Source organism: Parasteatoda tepidariorum, chromosome 1 (assembly GCF_982258835.1).
Source record: "Parasteatoda tepidariorum strain Cologne lab strain chromosome 1, Ptep-v5.0, whole genome shotgun sequence".
NCBI classification, from domain to species: domain Eukaryota; kingdom Metazoa; phylum Arthropoda; class Arachnida; order Araneae; family Theridiidae; genus Parasteatoda; species Parasteatoda tepidariorum.
In genome coordinates this window covers 109469928-109492021 of record NC_141755.1, presented here as the reverse complement: position 1 = coordinate 109492021, position 22094 = coordinate 109469928, and the positions used below count along the sequence as shown (strand labels likewise).

The 22094-nt window shown below is 30.2% G+C and overlaps 1 protein-coding gene and 1 long non-coding RNA gene across 5 annotated transcripts in view; one reads left to right on the top strand and one right to left on the bottom strand.

The window, feature by feature from the left end:
• The first annotated feature begins 6866 nt into the window (after positions 1-6866).
• The window catches only part of LOC147816694 (uncharacterized), a 197103-nt gene continuing 181875 nt past the window's right edge, over positions 6867-22094 (top strand). For 3 of the 4 annotated variants that reach the window (XM_087150377.1, XM_087150366.1, XM_087150373.1), the window contains exons 1-2: positions 6950-7238; positions 16712-17531. In XM_087150377.1, coding sequence (XP_087006503.1) covers positions 7233-7238; positions 16712-17531 — 826 coding nt within the window. In that variant the 5' untranslated portion in view covers positions 6950-7232. Of the gene's footprint in view, positions 7239-16711; positions 17532-22094 lie in introns of all 4 variants that reach the window. The other variant, XM_087150370.1, reaches the window with a different exon arrangement.
• On the bottom strand, positions 9560-12127 carry LOC147816698 (uncharacterized). Its single transcript, XR_015428754.1, has 2 exons — positions 11034-12127; positions 9560-9745 (listed from the first exon to the last, which is right to left on the bottom strand). It is a non-coding gene; the product is annotated as an uncharacterized LOC147816698 (long non-coding RNA).

Genomic DNA, 22094 nt, shown 5'->3' with positions numbered 1-22094 from the left:
TGACTTTTTACTTATTTATTTTAATCTTAATCTAAAGGATAATAAACAAACAAAGATGAATAAATGTTTCACGTAAAACAGTAAATAGTTAACACAATAATTGAAGAATGTGTGGAAAATAATCTTAAAAAACGCGTGGGAAATAATCTTGAAGAACGCATGGAAGTAAATAGAGAAATAGTAGGCAACAGTGTTAAATGCAATGCTAAAAAATGTAAAGAAAAAGAAAGATTAAAAATGACTTAAAGAATAAGAAAAGTTAAAGAATATTCTATTACCATAGGGAACATCATTAGAAGATGCTTGTGGACATTACATAACTCACATTTTAAAATCCATTCCTAATAAAGCAAAGTGTATAAAAACACATAAAAAATTAATTAAAAATGCTTTCAAATTTTTCCGAAATAAAAAGTTTACTTTTATTTATCAATCTTGTTCATTCTTTTTCTAATTTTTAAATAATGATTGGTTAGTTGGTATTCATTCACGTTAACATTTTAACTAATGTTTTGGGTGAAATATAAGAGCTATAACACAGATATCTGTTAGAAAATACATTATTTATTAAAAATTTGATTTTAGAAAATCAATGTTTAAATATCGTATATAGTATTGAATATAGTTAAAAAAAGCAAATTGACAGACAGTTAATAATTAGCAAAAAAACAAGAAATTGACAGACAGTTAATAATTAGCAAAAAAACAAGAAATTGACAGACAGTTAATAATTAGCAAAAAAACAAGAAATTGACAGACAGTTAATAATTAGCAAAAAAACAAGAAATTGACAGACAGTTAATAATTAGCAAAAAAACAAAACAAAATAGAACAATTAGCAAAAAAACAAGAAATTGACAGACAGTTAATAATTAGCAAGAAACAAGAAATTGACATTTTAAACGGATAAAACTATAATTAAATATCAAAGAGAAACAAGTGATGAATCATTCTAGCGTTAAAAATTGTGCAAGACTAATTGTAAATATCGTATGAAAGGACACATAAATAAAAAAACTAATTATATGCTTCGGAGAAACAAGTGATGAATCATTCTAACGTTAAAAATTGTGCAAGACTAATTGTAAATATCGTATGAAAGGACACATAAATAAAAAAACTAATTATATGCTTCGGAGAAACAAGCGATCTTTTGAATCATTCTAACGTTAAAAATTGTGCAAGACCAATTATAAGTAATGCATGAAAAGACATTATGAACGGATAAAACTATAATTATATGCTTTAGAGAATTTAATAAGCTTTTGCATTTTTAAAAAAAAAATAAATTATTATGTAATTTATGAAATATTCAAATCATCAGTTTTTCGAAATAAATGTTTTATAAAGTTTATGAAATGTTTAATGTAGTTCATGAATGACAATTGATAGGAAACGTCATATGTTAGTAATCAAGATGTATCAATTTGTTAATTTTTTAAAACCTTCTTCTACGATGCGATACAGCAGTCTAGCATGTGATTTGCATCATTTTTACACACATAATTTATTTATCGGTGCTTTTATTCTCAGCTTTACTCGACAAATATTTGGAGATGTCATCCTTTGCTGTTGTGTTAATTATCCCAAAGACTTGGTAGAAACTCACTGTTTAATCAACTCTACCTATACTACCGATGAGAAAGATCAACAAACTTTTCACTTCTATTATCAATGGATTCCACTTGTATTCTTATTAGAAGCGCTTGCTTTTTATTTACCACACCACATTTGGAAAACATTGATGGGCTGGTTTGTGGAAAGTTTAAGTCTTTCATCTTTGCAATTATCAGTGAAAAGTTGTAACGCAATTTTGGTCCAGCTGAAAAAAAAGCATTCTCCGTTTTCAAAGAGACATTTATGCTTGGATGAAGTATATCTCATTAATATAATAGTACAGTGTTATTTGCTACATTTTTTGTTGAATCGTTCTTTTTTACCATGGCCTCGCAATTTATTTCCATTGTACACTAAATGTCAATGGAGTATGTTTGAAAGTTTAGGGCAATCTGTCTATCACTTGTGGTGTCAACTTCCTCTTAATATTTTGTACGAAAAAGTATTCGTCATAGTACTTGTATGGTTTTATGTGGCCCAACTTCGAGGAAGCGCCGCCCCTGCATCTGAGATGAGGAGGAGAAAAGATGTAGAAAGGAAGAAAGATGACGATCGCATCCCTGCTGCCCATCCCCCCACCACCGTAGAGGGAGAAAAAGCAAGCGGAGAAGCTTCCATCCAACACATTCACCCGGATCTGGTTTCTCCAACCAACCCCGGGGGAGCTCTGCGCATCCCTTCGTAAGGGGGATTGCGGCAACTGGGGCGTTGGCCGGATCAGGCGCAGCTACCGGCAGCGGTGCTGCGGGGGATCTTAAATCCTCCATGCCATCACAGCCACAACATGAACAGGGGGGTGCTTTTATGGATACAACCTCCCCTAATATAAACCCATTCGATTTAGAACTCGATGAAATTAAAAATCAAAGAGAGGTCTACAGAATTTTATATAATCTTAAAAGAGAATACTCTAATCTTGAGACGCAGCGCTACAAAGCTTCGTTAGACCTCTCATTCGAGGATCCAGCTTTTATTAAGCTGGAAGAAAATGTTAAATCTCTCACAGATAATTTAAATGTCTTTGCTAACGTAAATCACATTAAGTTATTCATGATACCTGTGGATTTTGAATCAATGGACTTAATCCTCAAAGAAAAAGAAACCAACCTACTCGCTCGGTCAAAAGCCTTTTTAAAGGCTAACAATTCCAACGTAGCCGACGAGTACGGTTTTAAGTTAGTTAATCAAAAGAAAAGGAAAAACTCTACCGCAACCAGTGGACTCTTCCCCCCTCGGAACTACTCAGCTCCGGTTTTAGAGGGAGAAAACCGTGAAAATCCTTCACAGGAAAATTCCTCCAGCTCCCGGCCACGAAATCCCCTCCCTTTTTAATAAAACCGAGGCAAGATTGGCCACTACTCCTCTCTCTCTTAAAGAGAGAAGCACCGTCCGTGCGAGCAAAACTCGCCGGACAATTCATAAAAGTTAATGTTGTCAACTCTGAAGAGTACCGTCTAGTCTCAGATTTCTTACTCACCAGAGGTGTGGAGTTTAAAGGCTTTGCCTTACAAGAGGAGCGACGACTTAAAGTCGTCATTAGGGGGCTCCCTTCCTTGACACTCATCGATGAAATCAAAGCCCAAATTGAGGTACTGGGCTTTGAGGTGCACAGCCTCACCCAACTCACAAGACAAGGTGCTAAAAAATCCCCTATGCCATTGTTTTACCTCCAAATCAATCCCACTCCCAATTCCGAGAGAATATTCGAAATCACCGAACTCCTCGGAACTGAGGTCAAAATTGAACACTATAGAGGAAGGAAGGGTCCCAAGCAATGCTATCGCTGCCAGGGATTCAATCATTCCTCTGAAATGTGCCAGCTCCCTATTAAATGTTTACGTTGTGCCCAGCCGCACCAAGTTAGGGACTGTGCACATCCCTTTAACGCACCACTCCTGTGCGCTAACTGTGGCGGGGAGCACGCCAGCAACTGGTGTCAGTGCCCCAAATTTCCCGGAAAAGGGAAAAATAACTCTTCCAAAACAAAAAATATTACCCAAAACAAGGATAATAACAACAATAAAAATAAAAATCCCCGTGTTTCTCAACAAAATCATAAACCGAGGAATTTTCCTGTAACACAAAGTGTTACTCCCAACATTAGCTATTCAGCTATGTTGAAGGGCATTAAGCCATCCCCCCAACCCCCCATAATCAAAAATTCTACACCGAGCTCCAACATTAATGAGTTCTCTGAAATGTTCAGAGCGCTTACGGAACTCGGCAAAGAGGTCGGTAATGATGAGCAATTACTGCAAGCCATGCAGCTCAGCTTCCCCTCTTTTAATCCTAATCACACGTATGCCGATAGGGCATACTTAACTTATATTAATTACTTAAAAATCAAAACGGCCGCCGCCGTCCCCACTCCTAAACCGTAATGTCCGGTTCACTTACGATTTGTACGTGGAATGCGGCAGGCATTCGAGCGAAATTCCCAGAATTTCGCGATTATGTAATCGATAACAACTTCGATATAATACTTATTCAAGAAACCCACTTCTCTAGTAGAGGTGGGTCCCCCCAAAACTCCCCAACTATTCTATTTATTTTAATAACAGAGATGCTAGGATCGCCTCCGGCGGTACTTGCATCTACATTAAAAATAACTTAATTCACCAAAATATTTCCACCCCCTCTTCAAAATTTAGAGGCAACTATCGTTAATGTTTTTATTCCAAATTCACCGCCAATAACAATAATGTCTGCTTATCTACCCCCCAAGAAAAGCAAAATCCCTTTCCCGGCTGGCGACTTTTCCAAATTATTTTCTCTCTCAGCAAATATTATTCTAGCTGGAGATCTAAATGCCAAACACACCTTTTGGAACAATTCCAACAATAATGTGTATGGTAAAAATCTGTTGAAATGGGCCCAAAGCACCAGCAACAGAATTATAGCCCCCTTTGACCACACGCATAATTTCGAAGGTTTTACCAACCCCTCAACCTTGGACATTGCGTTATTCAAAAATATCCCTTATAATTATCAGATGATCACTGATAATGCACTAAGTTCTGACCACTACCCTGTTATCTTAACATTAGATACAGTAACGCTCAATTTGAACACTCCGGGTCAGCTCAACACTGACTGGACGAAATTCACGAGCTTACTTAAAGATAAACATCTCCCCCCAGCAGATCTCCACTCATTAAATGATGCTGAGAATTCATTAAATATATTAAACAATATCATTAATGAAACTAAATTAGAATCCTCCACTCCTAAATTCAGGAGCAGTCCTAAAAGACTGCCCCCTGATATTAAGGACAAAATCAAAAATAAAAATTATCTACGTAAACTTTTTCAAAAAACTAAAGATCCCGACATTTTAAGGAAACTACGTAGACTCCAAAACGAGATCAAATCGGACATTAAGGAATTTCAAGAAGAATCCTGGACTGATTTTTGCGAAAACTTAAATGACGACCATACTGCATTTTGGAAGGCCCTTAAGACCAAGCGTCGGCCATATCAAAGAATACCCCCTCAATAGTCCCACCAGTACTGTTTTTCTCCCTAACGAGAAAGCGGAAGTTATTGCGGAATCGCTCAAAGAGCAATTCAAACCGCATAACATTCCCGATAATCATAACACAATCATTTTCCAAAATGCAGTGAATGACTTCCTTGATTCTCCCTTTGAAAACGAACTTGAACCTGTTCAAGTAACAGAAGTTCAAAACTTTATTCAAAAATTAAATGTTAAAAAAGCCCCCGGCCTTGATAACATTTCGAATCGCATGATCAAAAATCTCCCACTTAAATTTATTCTCTTTATTACTTTCATCATAAATGTCATGATGGAGCGGTCATATTTTCAAATACATGGAAGACCGCACTTGTAATATCTATTCCAAAATCAGATCAAAATTTAGCAGAGGCATCGAGTTATCGACCGATATCTTTACTGCCCTGCATATCTAAAATATCCGAGTTTGTCCTACTGAAACGCATGAAATGGTTTTGTACGGACAACGACATCCTTATCCCAGAGCAATTCGGTTTCCGTGCCAGACATAGTACGGTGCACCAATTGCTCAGGGTAACAGAATCAATTCATGATAGTTTTAGGAAAGGAGAAACCGTAGGAGGTGTCTTTTTGGACGTAGCGAAAGCCTTTGACAGGGTTTATCACCCTGCCCTCCTATACAAGCTCATGCAACTTGGTTTTTCGGCGCATTTTATTCATATTATCAACTCATTCATTAAAAATAGATTTTTTCGCGCGAAAGTTGATAATCACATATCAAATCCCAAAAATATTGAGGCCGGCGTCCCACAAGGAAGTCTTATCTCCCCCTATTATTTTGTCTATACATTAATGATATCCCCTGCCCCGGGGTTAACAATTGCGTGTTACGCTGATGACACCGCAATTTTAGCTCACTCCAGGAAACTTTCCGTAATCATAAAGGACCTTCAAAATTACCTAGACGATTTGATGCTTTGGCTCGTTGATTGGAAAATCAAAATTAATGCCTCTATATCAGTCGCAATTATTTTTAAAAGGAAGAAAAGACCTAATTCTCCCCCCTTTTTTTAACTATTTTTAATGAACCTATCCCGTGGAACAATGCAGTTAAATATTTCGGTATTACCCTTGATCCAAAACTGCATTGGAACCCCCACATCACTAAAGCCCTCGACAAAGCGAAAGCTGCGCGAGGTGCAATCAGTTGTTATATCAATAGTTACAGTAAATTATCCCTAAAATCGAAGTTGTTATCGTATACTTCAATTATAAGATCCATATTAACCTACGGTATCCCAATTTGGAGCTCCCACTCTCCCACAAATCGTAAGCGAATTCAGACATTCCAAAACAAGACCTTAAGAATAATTACTAAATCCCCTTGGTATGTTCGGAACGAAGTTATTCACTCCGATCTGAACATGCCAACTATTTTTACTTTCGCTAAAAAATTAACCAATAATTTGATTAAAAAACTCCCCCAAATCCCTAATGATGCAATTAGAAATATCCCTGTATATGACCCAACCAAGCCCTCCTCAGCCAAACGGCCAAGGGCTATTCTAAATTTAATCGAAGATAATACTATTCCAACTAAAAGAAAGCGAAAGTAAAAATCGTTTTTCTTATTTCTACTCCCAGACAGAGATAAGAGAACCTTTTCTAAAGATTCCCCTTTTTTTCGCCTCTTAAACGCCCGTATTCACCAACACGGATTACCTCCGGGTAATCTATGGGTAAGAGTAAAATCACGAGTTTAGTGCGAAACGTTATTCTCCAGCCGAAATTTCGCCAAACTCGCAGATTTCATCGACAGTTCTGACTCTCCTGGTAACCCTCCGTTTTCGCCGAGTTATCGGAGGGTAACCTATTCACGAGGAGCTTGTAAACAAAAAAGATGGAGGCTTCTATCGCTGCCTTTGAGCTTGAAGATCTTGAAACTGTTGAAAGAAAGGAAAGATATGTATCAACTATCAGAAATAATGACTTAGAAGCATTAGATGAAATAGACTTTTTTGAAAGATATCGTTTCTTAAAACCAACGATTGAAGTTAGCAGAATTATTAGAGAGGTATGCCAATGTTGAGTGAAATTGAGGCCACAATACATTTATTTACCCCAATCAGAAGCAGAAAGAATGGAGGTAAGTTTTTCAGTATTATTATTTAATTATTTTATATTAGTTATTTTTTTTCTGTTGTCTTTTTTATTTGATACAAACATAAACAATGTTTACATACATTAAAAATATTTCACAGTAGATAATTTCTTTTAGTCCGTGGGCCGAAGTCTCTAAAGTAGCTCTAAACTAATTTTCGTTCCGACATTTGAGGGGCAATTTTATTCTACCAAAATAGAACACGATCTTGGCTGAGAAACATAAATTCATAAAGTTCTCCAAAATCTGATTGGCCATTAATTGATAGTTATCAAAACAATGAGGAACTATTTTGTTTTCACGAATTCAGTATTTTGCCCAAGAATATCCGAAGAGAAGCGTAATTTGACGTCACTTGGAAATGAATGGACCAATCAGAACAAAAGCAGTTGTTCACGCTTCTTTTGCGCTAAAACACTTAACAGTTTTTTATAAGTATGTACTTCAAAATTTTTATACAATTATAGTTACTTCAAGATCTTTAAATCTTTTTTTTTCGTTTTAAATCATGATTATTTGATAATTCACTATTAAAAGGTAAAACATAGACTATGACAGTTATAGTTGTAATATGAAGGGTTATAATACTGCATCTGCGATTATTTTTCAGGTTTTTTTTAATTATTTTTGTAAAAATACTTAAAACTTGAATTCTATAGAATATATAAATCTTTCCTCCACTATGTGAAAATTTAAATTTGCGTCAACTTTTTAAGAACTGCTACCCTACAGAAAATAATCTGATTTTCTTCAAAAATCTGGAGATATTTCTCCCTTATTTTTTAAAACGATACTTATTTCAGTAAAAGACAGTGTACCAAGCAACAAATTAAAAGAAAAATCAATTCAAATTTATTGAAAATTTTATACAAATTAATATTTTGAAATTCAGTTTGACATAAAAATAAAAAATTTCATTTGTATAAAATTTTCAATAAATTTGAATTGATTTTTCTTTTAATTTGTTGCTTGGTACACTGTCTTTTACTGAAGCTTTAAAACTTTCTTTACTATATAAAAACCGGATATTTTACGCAATGAACTATCTTGATACATAATTTATTTGAACAATTTAACAAAGTTTGGCTTTTCATTATTTAAAATTTTAATGTTTTGGTACAGCATTAATTTTGAAAATAATAATATTGATTTAGAGAAAATATATTTAGAATGTAGAATTCATAGCTTTAATTGAAAAAAAAATGTTTTCAAGTGTTATTTCAAATAGTTTTTGCAAGTGTAGCAAAAGACAAATACAGAGTGTTCCAAAAAACCTTAGACAGGTATTGTTGAATATATTTTTATTTAGCAAGAGAATATAATTCCAGACATTAATATATTTGGAAATTTCATTATGGTTTGATATTCAATAATTTATTTACATTTAAGTGTAGAGACATTCTTTAACTATTTTTCGAAATAGTGCCAGTTGGAAAATTGATTAAACACATTTTTTAAACCAATATCTGAAGTTAAATGTTTAAATCATGTTTTGAATCTACACTATTGTTTTCAAATTCAATTCAAAAAAAAAAATATTCAATGATTAAAAACAAAATTGTCAAATTACTTGTTGCTGACCCTACAGAGAAGACATGCATAAATTTCCTTAAATTTCATGATTTATTTTTAGTTTAGATTCGTTAACAGTTTTTTTTATAGCTTAAGGTTAGTATTTATTTAAGAAGAGTATTTTTTATAGCTTTTTTGTAAGAGAAAAAAAAAAAACATGCAAAATTTTGTTTTCTTTTTTCCGAGAAAGCACATCTTAATAAAAAATTTTAAATTTATACTCCATTCAGAGTTTAAAAAGTAAAATAATATTTAAGTAAAATTAAAATGCAAGCAATATAAGATGTGCGCTTGACTCTACAAAAATGTTTAATATCACATATATTGGATAAATAAGCCATCAAAACAACCATCTTTTGAAACAATACTTACCATAGCACCTTTGTTAGTGAAACAAAACTAATATTTTTTTAAAGAATAATGGATCATTAACGTTAATATGTATATTTTTTAAACATTTTGGAACTAATATTTTATCTTCATAAAGTAATGAAAATAGTTTAAAATTTTTTTTTTAACATTTCATCAACATAACTACAATACTTTAATTTCTTCGGTGGGATCTATATGGGATCTATATGGGATCTTCTGTTTTTGACAGATTATATACACACATCTTTACCAATATTATTGTATTTTAAAAAAGAGTGAGACATAATATTTTAAAATATTACTATAATAGTAATAATATTACTATAATATTACTATATAGCTTTGATAAAATATCTGAATAAGCAGGTTAGATGCTTTTATTATTTTTGCTCTTGATCTGGCTTTATATTGATGAAAGAAAGTGAATGCTTACAGCAAAATAAGAATAAAAAAAATAATAATTACTGGAAAATCATCTTCACTGTCAATCACATCTTCAGTTCTGTTAAACTCGAAAGTAATCGCCTCTGAAGAATTTTCCTTTTGTGCTGAAAATATAAAAGCATAATTTTTATAGTATGCAATTGATAAATTTTTTACGAAATAATATTTAATATAGTTTCTTGATTAAAGTGTAACTAAAAAATCTGATTCTGCACATTTTTTCCATCCTAAGTCCATAATATAATACTAAGTCCATAATACTAAATTTATAAAATTGTAATTAACTTCATTATATTCTGGTCTCGTTTGTTTAAACATGGCACCTTGGACAATCTTAATCTTTTAAAATTTTCCATAATAGATATTATTTAGGTTCGATATTTATTTTCATAATTGCTTGCAGCTGTTCGAATTTAAATGTTGGGTGAGAAGTAATAGCAACTTCTTGTGAAATACAGAACTCTGGGTACGGTGGTCCACTAAAACCCTGGGATAGGTTGGACCATTAAAAATAATTGTATTCATGTTAATAATGTGCATTACATTTATGTTTTTTTAGAAGTCAAAATGTCATTAAAAAATTTTTTTAACAATGCAAATTACACAGGCATTTCAGGAAATATCAGGCATTTCAATACACAGCTATTGGTTAAAATGTTTTGATTACTTAACTTCAGCAATAAATTATTTTTAACTATTATGTCTTATTTTCTTATGAAAGTATTAGTGCTAAAAAGAAAATATTTTTTAGTAAAATTCAATAAGCAATAGTGTGCAGTATGAATTATTAGCTTTATATTTGAAGACGTGTATTTTATTAAACTTTAAATATTGTTTTTTAATTTTAAACTAAAAAGAATATAATGAAAGTACTGTATCACCTAACATTAATCTTTCAATGTTGTATCTGAATACATTTTTGTTACATGATCCAATGTACCCCATGAGATGGACCAACCTACTCTAACTCGGGACACAGTATTTAAAATCTTTTTAAAAATTTAACATTAAAAAATTGTTACATGTGCATTTAAAAAAAATTACAAATCAATATAAGTAAGAGGTTCATCATATAAAATAAACAAAAATTAGTGTTTTTTTTTTTTTTTTTTGCTTTTTGCAAAATAAAAAAAATTAAAACTGATTGAACTTCCAAAATTAAACTTCAAATATTGATTATAAAAAATTAGTGTTAGTTTTCTATTTTATAAAATTATTTTCTTGATATTATTTTTAATATATTAATATAGTATTTTATTCATAAATATAAAAAAATAAATTCATGATTAGAGTTAAGTTAAACTATCAATGTTTGATTTTAAAGAATATTATCTATTAGTAAGCATTGGAATATATTATAACTAATAAAGTATTTTTAAAAGTGAAACATACCTTGAGAATCTTTTATAAAGTTATTGTACTCCGAATCACAATCAATATCTTCTTCTAATGGGTTGGTTACAACTCCTATGGCTAAAAATTTTTCATCCATAGGAGTGGTTTTCAGCATACTGCCTCCTCCTCCTGTTTTGTACAGTTCTACCCAAGGCCGGATTAACCATTAAGCACACTAAGCACGTGCTTAGGGCACCAGAGGATAGGGGGGTACCATAAAGCCAAACTAAATGTTCACGGTACATAATTTTATTTTTTTTTTTTCTTGAAACGTTGATATTATAAATTTATTATTTTGAACTTCCATTTTAAGAGTAGATAACAACCATTTCTAAGTACGAAATTTCACATAATAATAATAATAAAAAAAACGAAAGATGTTTTATATCAAGAATTTTTGGTCTTATAATGAAATTAGGTAGGGAATTTCTATGCGATAAAAGATCTATTTATTTATCCATCACAATAATTCTATAACATACTGCCACGATTCATGTTTACAGAATATTTTGGGAATTTCTATGCGATAAAAGATCTATTTATTTATCCATCACAATAATTCTATAACATACTGCCACGATTCATGTTTACAGAATATTTTTCGAAGTTGTAGCAAGTTAATACTCCGGCAATTTGATATTTTTATGAAAAAAAATTGATTTACAAAATTTTGATGCAATGGTTTGAGGATGTAAAAAATCTATGTTGTACATGTTTGCAGTTTTTGTATATACTACATAAAATATTTGCTTATACTATATTTTTAATTATATTCTCATTGCAACTGGAAAAGAAGTCATCAAATTGCGTAAAGGTTGTGCTGCAAAAATTTATTTCAAAAATTTACGTCAAATAATTTTTTTTATTCACTAAATTAAGAAAAAGGAGCCGTGTTTAAGTATCATTTTTCGAAATTTCTTTGTGGAGGAGAGTTTAAATTTGCGAAAAATATGACGACACACTTCGCATCACTTATGATTTTTTTGATCTATATACATCGAAATTAGATTTTAAGATTTGAAAAATTTTGAATCATTATTATTTGTAAAAGTTATGCTGTATTATATACAGTGCGTAAAATAAAAAAAAATAAAAAACCTGAATAACTCTTGATTTAATGATCGGATTTTAACTTACTAGATCTCAATTTAAGTGGTTTGAGGGCCAAACTTAAAATATGCTAATTAGTTGGTGCAGAAGATATTTTTTTAAGTTATGAAATCAGGCAAACGTGCTTCCTCTACCTACATATATAGGGGAGAGTCGGGTAGCCCCGCCCAGCTGGTACTCCCGCCCACTGTCAATTTCATATGTATAGAATATCTTTTCAAGTCAATGGGCCCATCAGACATTAATTGTTATATTAAAAAAAGATTATTTTTAAAGTTTCAAGTATTTATGCAGCTGGTAACATGGTAAACAATAGTTTTGAAAATATGTTGAATACAGTAGTCATGAAATTAAGAAAAATTGGTTGAATGTTTCGATTAAACTTCATTTTAATACTAAAAAAATAATTTTTTCTATACATGCAGCATTAAAGTATATAGTCTTAAGTTTAATTTGCACAAAGAAAGAAGCTCGTATGTAAAAAATTGTTCGAGTAATTACAAATTTACAAAAAAATTGGATTTCGGGTAGCCCCGCTCACGTGAATGTCGGGTTTCACCGCCCAATTTTATTTCGTCGATAAATGTACGGTTGCAAAGATTATTATATTATTGCTTCAAATTTGAATGTTATATGCATTTTTAACAACAAATATATGTTTTAATATTATATGAAACATAAATTTATATATTTAAAAATGAAAAATTAAATATTTTTAAAATGTAATTGATATATCCAAATTAAATTTAATATCAAGAAATCATAAATATTATGATAAGCTATTTGCTTACTTATTTATTTTCACTTATTTCTGAACGAATCAATCTACAGAAGCATTTGAATGCAATCAAAATACAAAGTGAATTTGTAATTTTATAAGAAGTATTTTGTATTAAGTTTATAAGAAGAGATCAACCAAATAAGTTCATATTGAAAAACAACTATTGTTATTAATTATTGCTACTTAAATTAAATTATTTTCGTTATATATTTAATATAAATATACATTAATATTATAATATATTAATATGCATTAATAATGATAATAAGTATGACATTTGTTGTTATTAAATGATAGAATTCGCTAAAATTATATAAATATGTAATAAATAAAATAATTTTGTGATAAAAATGATAAATGAGGTTTATCTATTGTCAATACATTGGTCATTCTCATTTACACCTGAAAAAATAGCCAAAAAACATAATTTTTGTAGCTGGGCGGGGCTACCCGACACATTTTGAAAAGAGCTGAAAAACATGTTTTTTTAAATTTCTATTTTTTTAAGTTTAACTCTTCTTTTTTTGGTTTATTCTTTTTGCATTATTTAATTAGATGATAAAACAATAGAAACATACAAAAATGTTGATTGTTACTCAGTATTATACAGAAATATAAGCAATACTCCTTAAGTGAGCGGGGCTACCCGACTCTCCCCTATATATATATATATATATATATATCATTCAAATTAAATGAGCAATTTGTTGACATTTAAATTTGTTATTTTAATTAACTGAGCAACATTTAAAATTTTACAATTCCTGAAATTCTATTAGATTAATCGGAAAGTTGTGCTCACGAAAGTACTCATCTCACTTTTTAAAATAATGCAAATGATTCTTTTATAAGCGAAAGTGAGAAACGGTGTTTACCTTTTATCTCAATAGAAATGTTCTAGCATAAAGAAACAGAACATAGATGTCGCAAAAGAATACGTACAGTGCGCAAAAGAAAAAAAAAACGGACCATCTTAAATAACTTTTGATCTAATGATCGGATCTTTGCATTCTAGGCTCAATCTTAATGGTTCAAAGGGTTGGCCTTAAATATGCTAATTAATTAGTTCAAACGATATTTCAAGTTCCGAAATTAGACAATAAAACAAGTTTTCTCTGAATAAACAAACCTTGTTTTCGACGGATTCGGATTTCTCACTCCCAAAATATAGGGAAAGGGGGAGCAATGTGGATAATATAGTCCCAATAGCTCAGTCAGGAAGTGGGCCAAAGTTTGAACTCCTTATTTTTAGTTTTACTTTTTGCGTATTTTACCATATTTCAACTTTTTTTAAGAGAATTAAAAAAAAATTTGAACACAATCATCAAATTCATTTGTTTAAGGATTCCATGTAAAAATAAATTTTACTAAATAGTTATTATTTTTCATTACTCTATTTAATAATAGTCGAAAACGTTTGAATTGTAAGGTATACAAATTTCGACATCATTTTAAAGAATGTTATTTCGCGTGACAAAAAAATAAATTTCGAGCAAAATCGTTCGAAAATTGAGTTTTAAATATACAACTTTTTAAAAACTCGATTTCTCAGGAACTATTCGAGTGATTTCTCTCAAATTTTGTATTTTGTTACGCAAAATTATATTCATTTACAAGATTCAAAACGTGAATGAAATCGGTCCAATAGATTCTGAGAAATCGAATTTTAAATATACGTCTTTTATAAAATTAACATTAAAGTCTCTAAACTTCGGATGGCTCTTCTGATGAAACTATGAGGACCATATTTCCCAAAGTTTGGATACCCCTATGTATTAGGAGTCAGAAATCCGATCCGGCGAAAAAGTTTTTCAGAGAAGTATGATTTTGTGTCTGATTTCTTAACTTAAAATATCGTCTATACTGATAAATTAGCATGCTTGAGGTCACCTCCTTGTACTATCAAGATAACCATTTTCGCGCCGACTGTCACAAATACGTGCCAGCATAAAACGGTATCAACCAGGATAAAAAGATAAAACTGGTAATCAAAGTAATTCCTTAGCAGTTTATTTGTGGGCGGATTTATAATTGTTTGATTTATTTAATTCACCATTACCTTGTTCAAAATAAAACTATTTAGTTATGCTTTGAATTAACCTTGATTATATACATGATTAAACTAACAATAATTAAAGTTAAAGCAAAGTAAGTCTGTCAAATTAGAAACGACTACATTTAAGTTACCGTTTTTTATTTAATTACGTCCTGATCCTGATTTTGTACGAATGCTTTTCTGAATCACCCGTCCCAAGGGGTTAAGTATTAAAAAATGAAGATCTGATTGTTAGATCAAAGTTATTCAGGGTGGTTCGCTTGTTTTTTTTGCGCACTGTACATACATTTTTAAACCTGTAACGAAAGTATACGACTGAACTAAGCAGTACATCTGATATATACATTTAAAAGTAAATGCATAATCAATTTTTTTACAAAAAAAATATCTTTTAGATCAATGTTGGAGGCATGTACTTTCGCTGCTAGAACTTTCCAGTACACGTAGTACAATAAACATTGTTTCTTTGGAACTTTTTTCAATATTTTGTAATGTGCAAGATATATCCAAACTTCAGAAATGCCATTAGGAATTGTTTTCTGTGTGATTAGATTGAGGGAATCTTTATAGTTGGTATCAGATTTTTTTGTAGCTAATGCTTCTTTTTCCTATTGCAGATAAAAGAGTACAAATTTCGATCATGTATTTTGATCATTAACCATGGGAAATTCCATATGTTCCTCTGGAAAAACTGTACCACATGAAGAATGTGATAGTCGCCAATCAGAGAAATCTCTAAGGCGAAGAATAACAAAAGACTCGGTGTATGATTCATCCGATTTCATTGAACGTTCTTCTTTAATTCATGCAGATTTATCAGAACGTATATCATGAAGCCCATGTATCATGAAAATATAAACTTAGAGTGTCATGCTAAACCTTTTAAAAACTAGCAAAATCTGTCTAATCTTTGCAATTTTATTTGTAGTAATTTACCGTTCTTACCAGACGGGTAAGCTATGTAAAATTAGAGTGGCATTCAATGTGCTATTTTGTGTTCAAATTAATTCGTGTTCAAAATTAAACTAAGTTTAACGCAAACTGTTAATTGGTTTTACATATTCTGGGAAGCGAGGACTTCTGGGTTGACAGTTATGATATATATATTCCTAGCTACCATTTCTTACATTTTCTAGTCAAAAATCTTTGCAGTAATAGTGATATTTACATTGTTTTTACTGTAGTAATCTGGGAATGATTTGACTATGCAAACGATTCATATGTTTAATAAAATGCTTTACCTATATAAGTCCTATGTAAGTCCCAACCCAAAGAAAGATTTTAACTCATTCATCTGTTTGGGTACTGAAGCACATTTTATTGTAAAACCGTCGTTGAACAGCAGATCCAATTATTTGGGTTTCAGTTGTAGCGAAGTTGAACAATTTACGGTAGAACATTTAACAATAACGCTCACCCTTGGTCCTTACGCAGGTTGTTCAAAGTGATAACCCATCCGCTTATTGACAGCATACAGTGATTATCGACTTCCTAGCTGATCTTGACTTGATGATCAGACTACTGTGATACGAAAAAAGTGTAAGGGTTCAGATGGCGTCATGCTGCACATATTAAGCTGCAACTTAAAAATACTTTTGCGAAAATCAATTTAATAATTTGATAAAATAATCTTAAAACGGTAAAAAATCACAAAATGCAGTGATTTTTTGTAATTCTTACTGTGTTCTCCTTTTAATAAAACTTTAAAAATGTTTTCTTTTGTTTTAGGCAAACATCCAAAAAAGTGACTCAGATAAATGTGCTACTCCAGCATGCCATAGAAAAAAGTACTTTCCCAGAAGTGCATCACCAAGATTTTTCAGTCATGCATGGCGCAGTAAGCGTAAGACTTTTTCTTCAGACATTACAAGGTCTCGTGTAAAAATCGGATACGATAGTTACAAAGATGACCCTGGATCAAGTTCAAAAATAGAAGATTCTCCATCAAAAAGTGACCATCAACCACAAAATCTAGTTACAGATGTGCACGATGATCCTGAAAGTCAAAAAAGTGATAGTAAAGATGAACCAGTGAAAGAAGTAAAAAATTACGATTCTGAAATCGATACTGTTTCAGAGGACAACCCAACTACGGAAGTTGTTGATGATTCAGTGACTAATAGTGATTATAAAGATGATCCTGTATCAGCAATCAAAACTGAAACTTCTCCACAGAAAATCCTTTTTAAACAGTCGTCTGTGCAAACAAAAACTGAAATGCTTCTTGATCATTCAAAGGTTCAAAGCCCACCAGCTTGTTTGGATCATTTGTCAACTTTTTTAGCATTTGATGGTAAATGTGGTTTGTGCGACTTTGTGCATTCGGGTGAACATCATAGATGGGATAGTTTAGAAAGTGATGCAGTCATTTTTAGAGAAGTTTCAAAAAGCATAGCAAGTTGGTTACAAAGTACAACTAGATTCACGAGCAAAATAATTTTGCAAAGAGATAAACCAAAACAGAAAGTGCGGATTATTTTAAGAAAGGGTAGAAGTGGTGTTCAGGAAGTTTTTATATCGGATGGATTTACATCGTTCCAGATTCAGGGTGAGTCATTATTTTTTATTATTTAATTACCTCCATCGAAAATTAAAAAGTTAATTTTATAACTTTCTAGTTGGAGTCTTTTTTATTGTTTAGTGTTACTGCTATATACATTATTACTGATATATATAAACAACAGTATCATTTTCATACCTGCCAACATTCACTCTTTTCGAGAATGTATTTTCCAAGTGGTAGTAAATCAATTACCGAAAAACTATCTCAAAAATATATTTATATTTTAATCAAGTTGAAATTCGCTATCGTAAGGAATAAAATGCTTTTATATATTTGTTGTAATTATTTACATGTAGTGGTGGTCAAACTGATTTAATTAAAAAAGTTGAGCGAAATAACATAAATTTCGCTAGCACTTTAAATATGAAAATAAAATTTTCCGGGAAAACCGGAAGAGTTGGCAGCTATTTATTTTTAAAAAAGTAGGAACTAGGACTTGGTCGGAATAAATTACTTAGTTTTCTCAGCAGATTTCGATGTATTTTCTAATAATAAAAAATTTAAAACCCGTTTTTCGTAATTCAGATTTTATAATATCAGCTAAAAATATTTTTTGAAGAGTTCTTGATATCTTATTGTGGTTAGTTTTCAAATAAAACTGGATTTTTCATAACGAATCTTGAGAAATTAAATGTTAAATATATAACTTTTTTAAAATTGAATAATTAAGGTTTATTTGATTGATTTACTACACATTAAACTTTGTATTTTGTCATTCAAAATGACATTTGTTAAATTTTTAATTTAAAGTTCATTCGACTATTCTCTTAAAAAATAAAATAATATGAAATGATTAATACTTCTATTTTTACGTAATTGAATTTTATTATTGTGTGCTAAAATGTTATAGTTCGTTTGAAAAATTCTAGAGATATTGCTATTTATTTCGAGAGTCAAGAATTCGAATCCATTGAAAAAAAAAGACATGATTTTTTTACAACAAGTACTTGTCTGTTTTTTTAATTTAAAGTATTTTGAGTCCTAGTATATAAAAGTTCAAACTTTCGATCATAAGTTATTCAAGGTGTTTGCTTTTTTGCGCATTGTACAGTCCGCAAAAAAAAAAAGATATCACACTGAATAACTTTCGTTCTAATGATCGGATTTTCACGAACTAAAAGTCAATCTTAATGGTTCCCCGGGGTGACCTCAAATATACTAATTAATTAGTGCTAACTATTAATTATGTTACGAAATCAGACACAAAAACGTACTTTCTCTGAATAAACATGCATTTTTTTTTACATATTTGGAATCTAGACATGGGGGTAGGCAAACTTTTGAAAAAATTGGGTCATAAATTGGGTAGCAATAAAGGTTTATATATTTGGCGATAGTCCAGAAAACCGCCAAAAAAAGTCGCCAGCGCAAATGAATATTTTAAGATAACCCATTGACTAATTCAAAAACTTAATGTTTAATTTTACTAGGTTGCTAGGCAACCTAGTAAAAGAACTCTGAATGTAAAAAAAAATGAAATAATGTTCATTAATTTCATAATGTAATTGCTGGGAGAGGTTTAATTAATTGTTAATAAAAAATATCTCGAAGTTTCTAGGCAATAGACAATTTTTAAGCTGATTTCTGTCCAAAAAGCAATAAAAAAAAATAAAAAAAATTAAATCTCCTTTGAAAGGAAAATTTGAATTGATTTATAAATTATTTATGATTTTTTAAGTTTTTAGAATTTAAATACATGAACTTTTTATCTGATATTATTTAGATATGTTGTTTTTGCTATATTTATTCGAGGATTTCTTACTAAAATCAAATTGACATAACTTATTATAGCTATATACAAAATTTTAGGGATAATCATTTTTACAGATTTAATCGAGTCTTCTAGGCAAGAAAGTTTGAAGAAACAAAAAATGCTTGAAAAATAAAATGTAGATTGTATAGTAATTCTAATACACATTCACAAGGTTTTCTATAATTTACGATATTTCTTTTTTCTATAACTCAAGGAATTGCTGAATGTTTAGTGGCATTTTAAAAACATTAAAACATGTTATATTTAAGAATAAAATATTGAAATAATATGTTGCATATTGTATGATTCATTGTTTAAAAAAATCGCTTCATTCTGCAAGATATTTAGGTTACATGGTTTTCTTTGGATAAAGATTATTAGCAAATAGCATCCTCATGTTTCGATACATTCTGAAACTTACGTTCGCAAATTCACCATAAAATGTCACACAGCATATTCTTCAATTACGATAAGCTACATTTACCCCCAAATACTGCTACTATGATTATTTTTGTTTTCTTATATATATCTGATACTCTCTTTTTAAGTAGAGCTCGTAAGATCCTTAAGATACTGAAATGGGGGCACAAAAATTTAAAAGATAAGATATTTAATTTCATTAACTCAAAATATCTGGTCTCAAAATTTTAATTTTTAAGTACTTATAACTTTTACAATATTGATGCTATTACGTTTTTAAGAACCACATAAATCCTGTTAAAATATAGAAATGCTTATGTTTACTTTAACGAGTGTAAAATCCTTATAAAAATAATGATCAAGACTCAAATGTAAAACGATATAATTGATGATAAAGGCTCACCTGGCTCAAAAAATATGAAGAGGGAAGTAAAAGTCGACATGTTTCGAGCGTTCAAATATAATCGCCCATTCTCAAAACTTGTCAAGCTAGAATAACTTGTGACTTTTATTATTGGACACTCAAAACATGTCTATTTTTATTATCATCTATTATTTTTTAAATCAATGAAGTTTTTATGTTTTCTATTCAGTTTCTTAGGATTATCTATTTAGTTACACAACATATTAAATTATTTCACTCGATATTAAAATAAGTTTTACATAAGCTATAGGCACAGGTTCTTTGATTGAAAAAAATAATATTTCACTACTTTGTAAAAAAATCAATGCATTTTTTTTCTTTTTTTGCTGCAAGCCTTAAATTTTAAAAGTCGAATGTGAAAATGGAATGTCCCCTAGCACCAGGAATCGAAATTAAATAGTTTCAAGGACAACTATTTCAAAAAAAGTTTGCGTTTCCGTCCTACTGGAAGTTGTTTGAAAAGGTATTTTTTATATATCGATTCCAAAGTTTATTCTACATATATTTTAGGGTATACTTTCGGAGTATTTTAATCGAGTTTATTTTTACACCCTTATTTGCTTAAAATTATTAAATAATTTGCTTAAAATAAAATATTCAAGCTACCTGATTTAATGCATATATAGTATAATAGTAAACGGGGCTTCCATCGCATATCCTTAACCTTGATATCACTATCATTAAATAAATGGAATAAGCTTAGATAAATAATAAAATTAATTGTTTTCTCGTTTTAATTTTCATGGAAATATGTTTCGATCAAACAGATTTCATTCTGGAAATAGCGAAATTATTGAGTAGGTATCTTGGAGCAATATCATTCTTATCCTATTTTGACGAAATATAGGAAAAATTGGTTTTCACAATTTCTGAAAAAAGTATGTTAGCCTTCTTGCCACGTTTTTTTTTTTATTTTTAATCAAAATAAGATCGGAAATTGCGTATTTTTTATTGCATTTTTTTTTAAAAAATCAGATGGTTCTAAAATTGCCACGGCTTCGGAATCTTCTTACAAATTTCAAATTTATTATTTCCTGCTTAACAAAATAAGGCATTTCTCCTGATAACAAATTATACTACAATAATATCTTGGGAATCGTGCTAAAGAAAAAAATTAAACAAACTAGTTTAGCATATTATCCGGAAAAAAATCTACATGTAATCATAAAGAAAGAGTAAAAGATAATGAAATAATTATTGGATCACGCGTGGTCAGATAATTAAAAATTTAATTTCACAACTAAGATGTTAGGACGACATTTAAGATACTGAGATATTTTAAGACGCTTAAAAATTTTGGCTACGTATTCGACAGCTTTTTATGTTCGGTATCTTTAGACTCTTTGTAGTGACTTCTAAAACATCAACACTATTTTAGATAATCTATGTTGAAGTCACAAGAAACAAAACAAAAAAAAGACTATCAATGATTTATATTCCTTTTTCGAAAAAAATAGTATGCTTAGTAAATAATCAGCTGTTTTGCATTAAATAATTGTAAACAGTGGAATGTTTTTAATTTCTTAACAAGGTTTTATTTTTAGCTAGCATACAATAATTCGTTTAAAAAAAACTTGACTATAATTTAAAAAGGAACTTCACTTTAAAGAAAACCTAAATTAAAGTACTAAAGATTAGTATATTAATGAGGAAATAATAAACGTAGTAGGGTAAAGAATAAGATTTTTAAAAATGTTAAAATTTAATGAAATAGTTGGTAAAATAGTTCTGCGAAACACTTCTGGACAGGTGATTAAAAAATTACTTCTAACATTAAGACGATATATAAAATGTTGAGAAATTTGCGATGATGTGAGGTATGCTTAAATATGTTTACTACGTATTTTTATTAATATTTATAAAAAATATATTCAAGAAATTGATAAATATTTTATTCCTAATCAATTCATACGTATGTATATTATTGAAATTGTATCAGTTATTGAGAAGA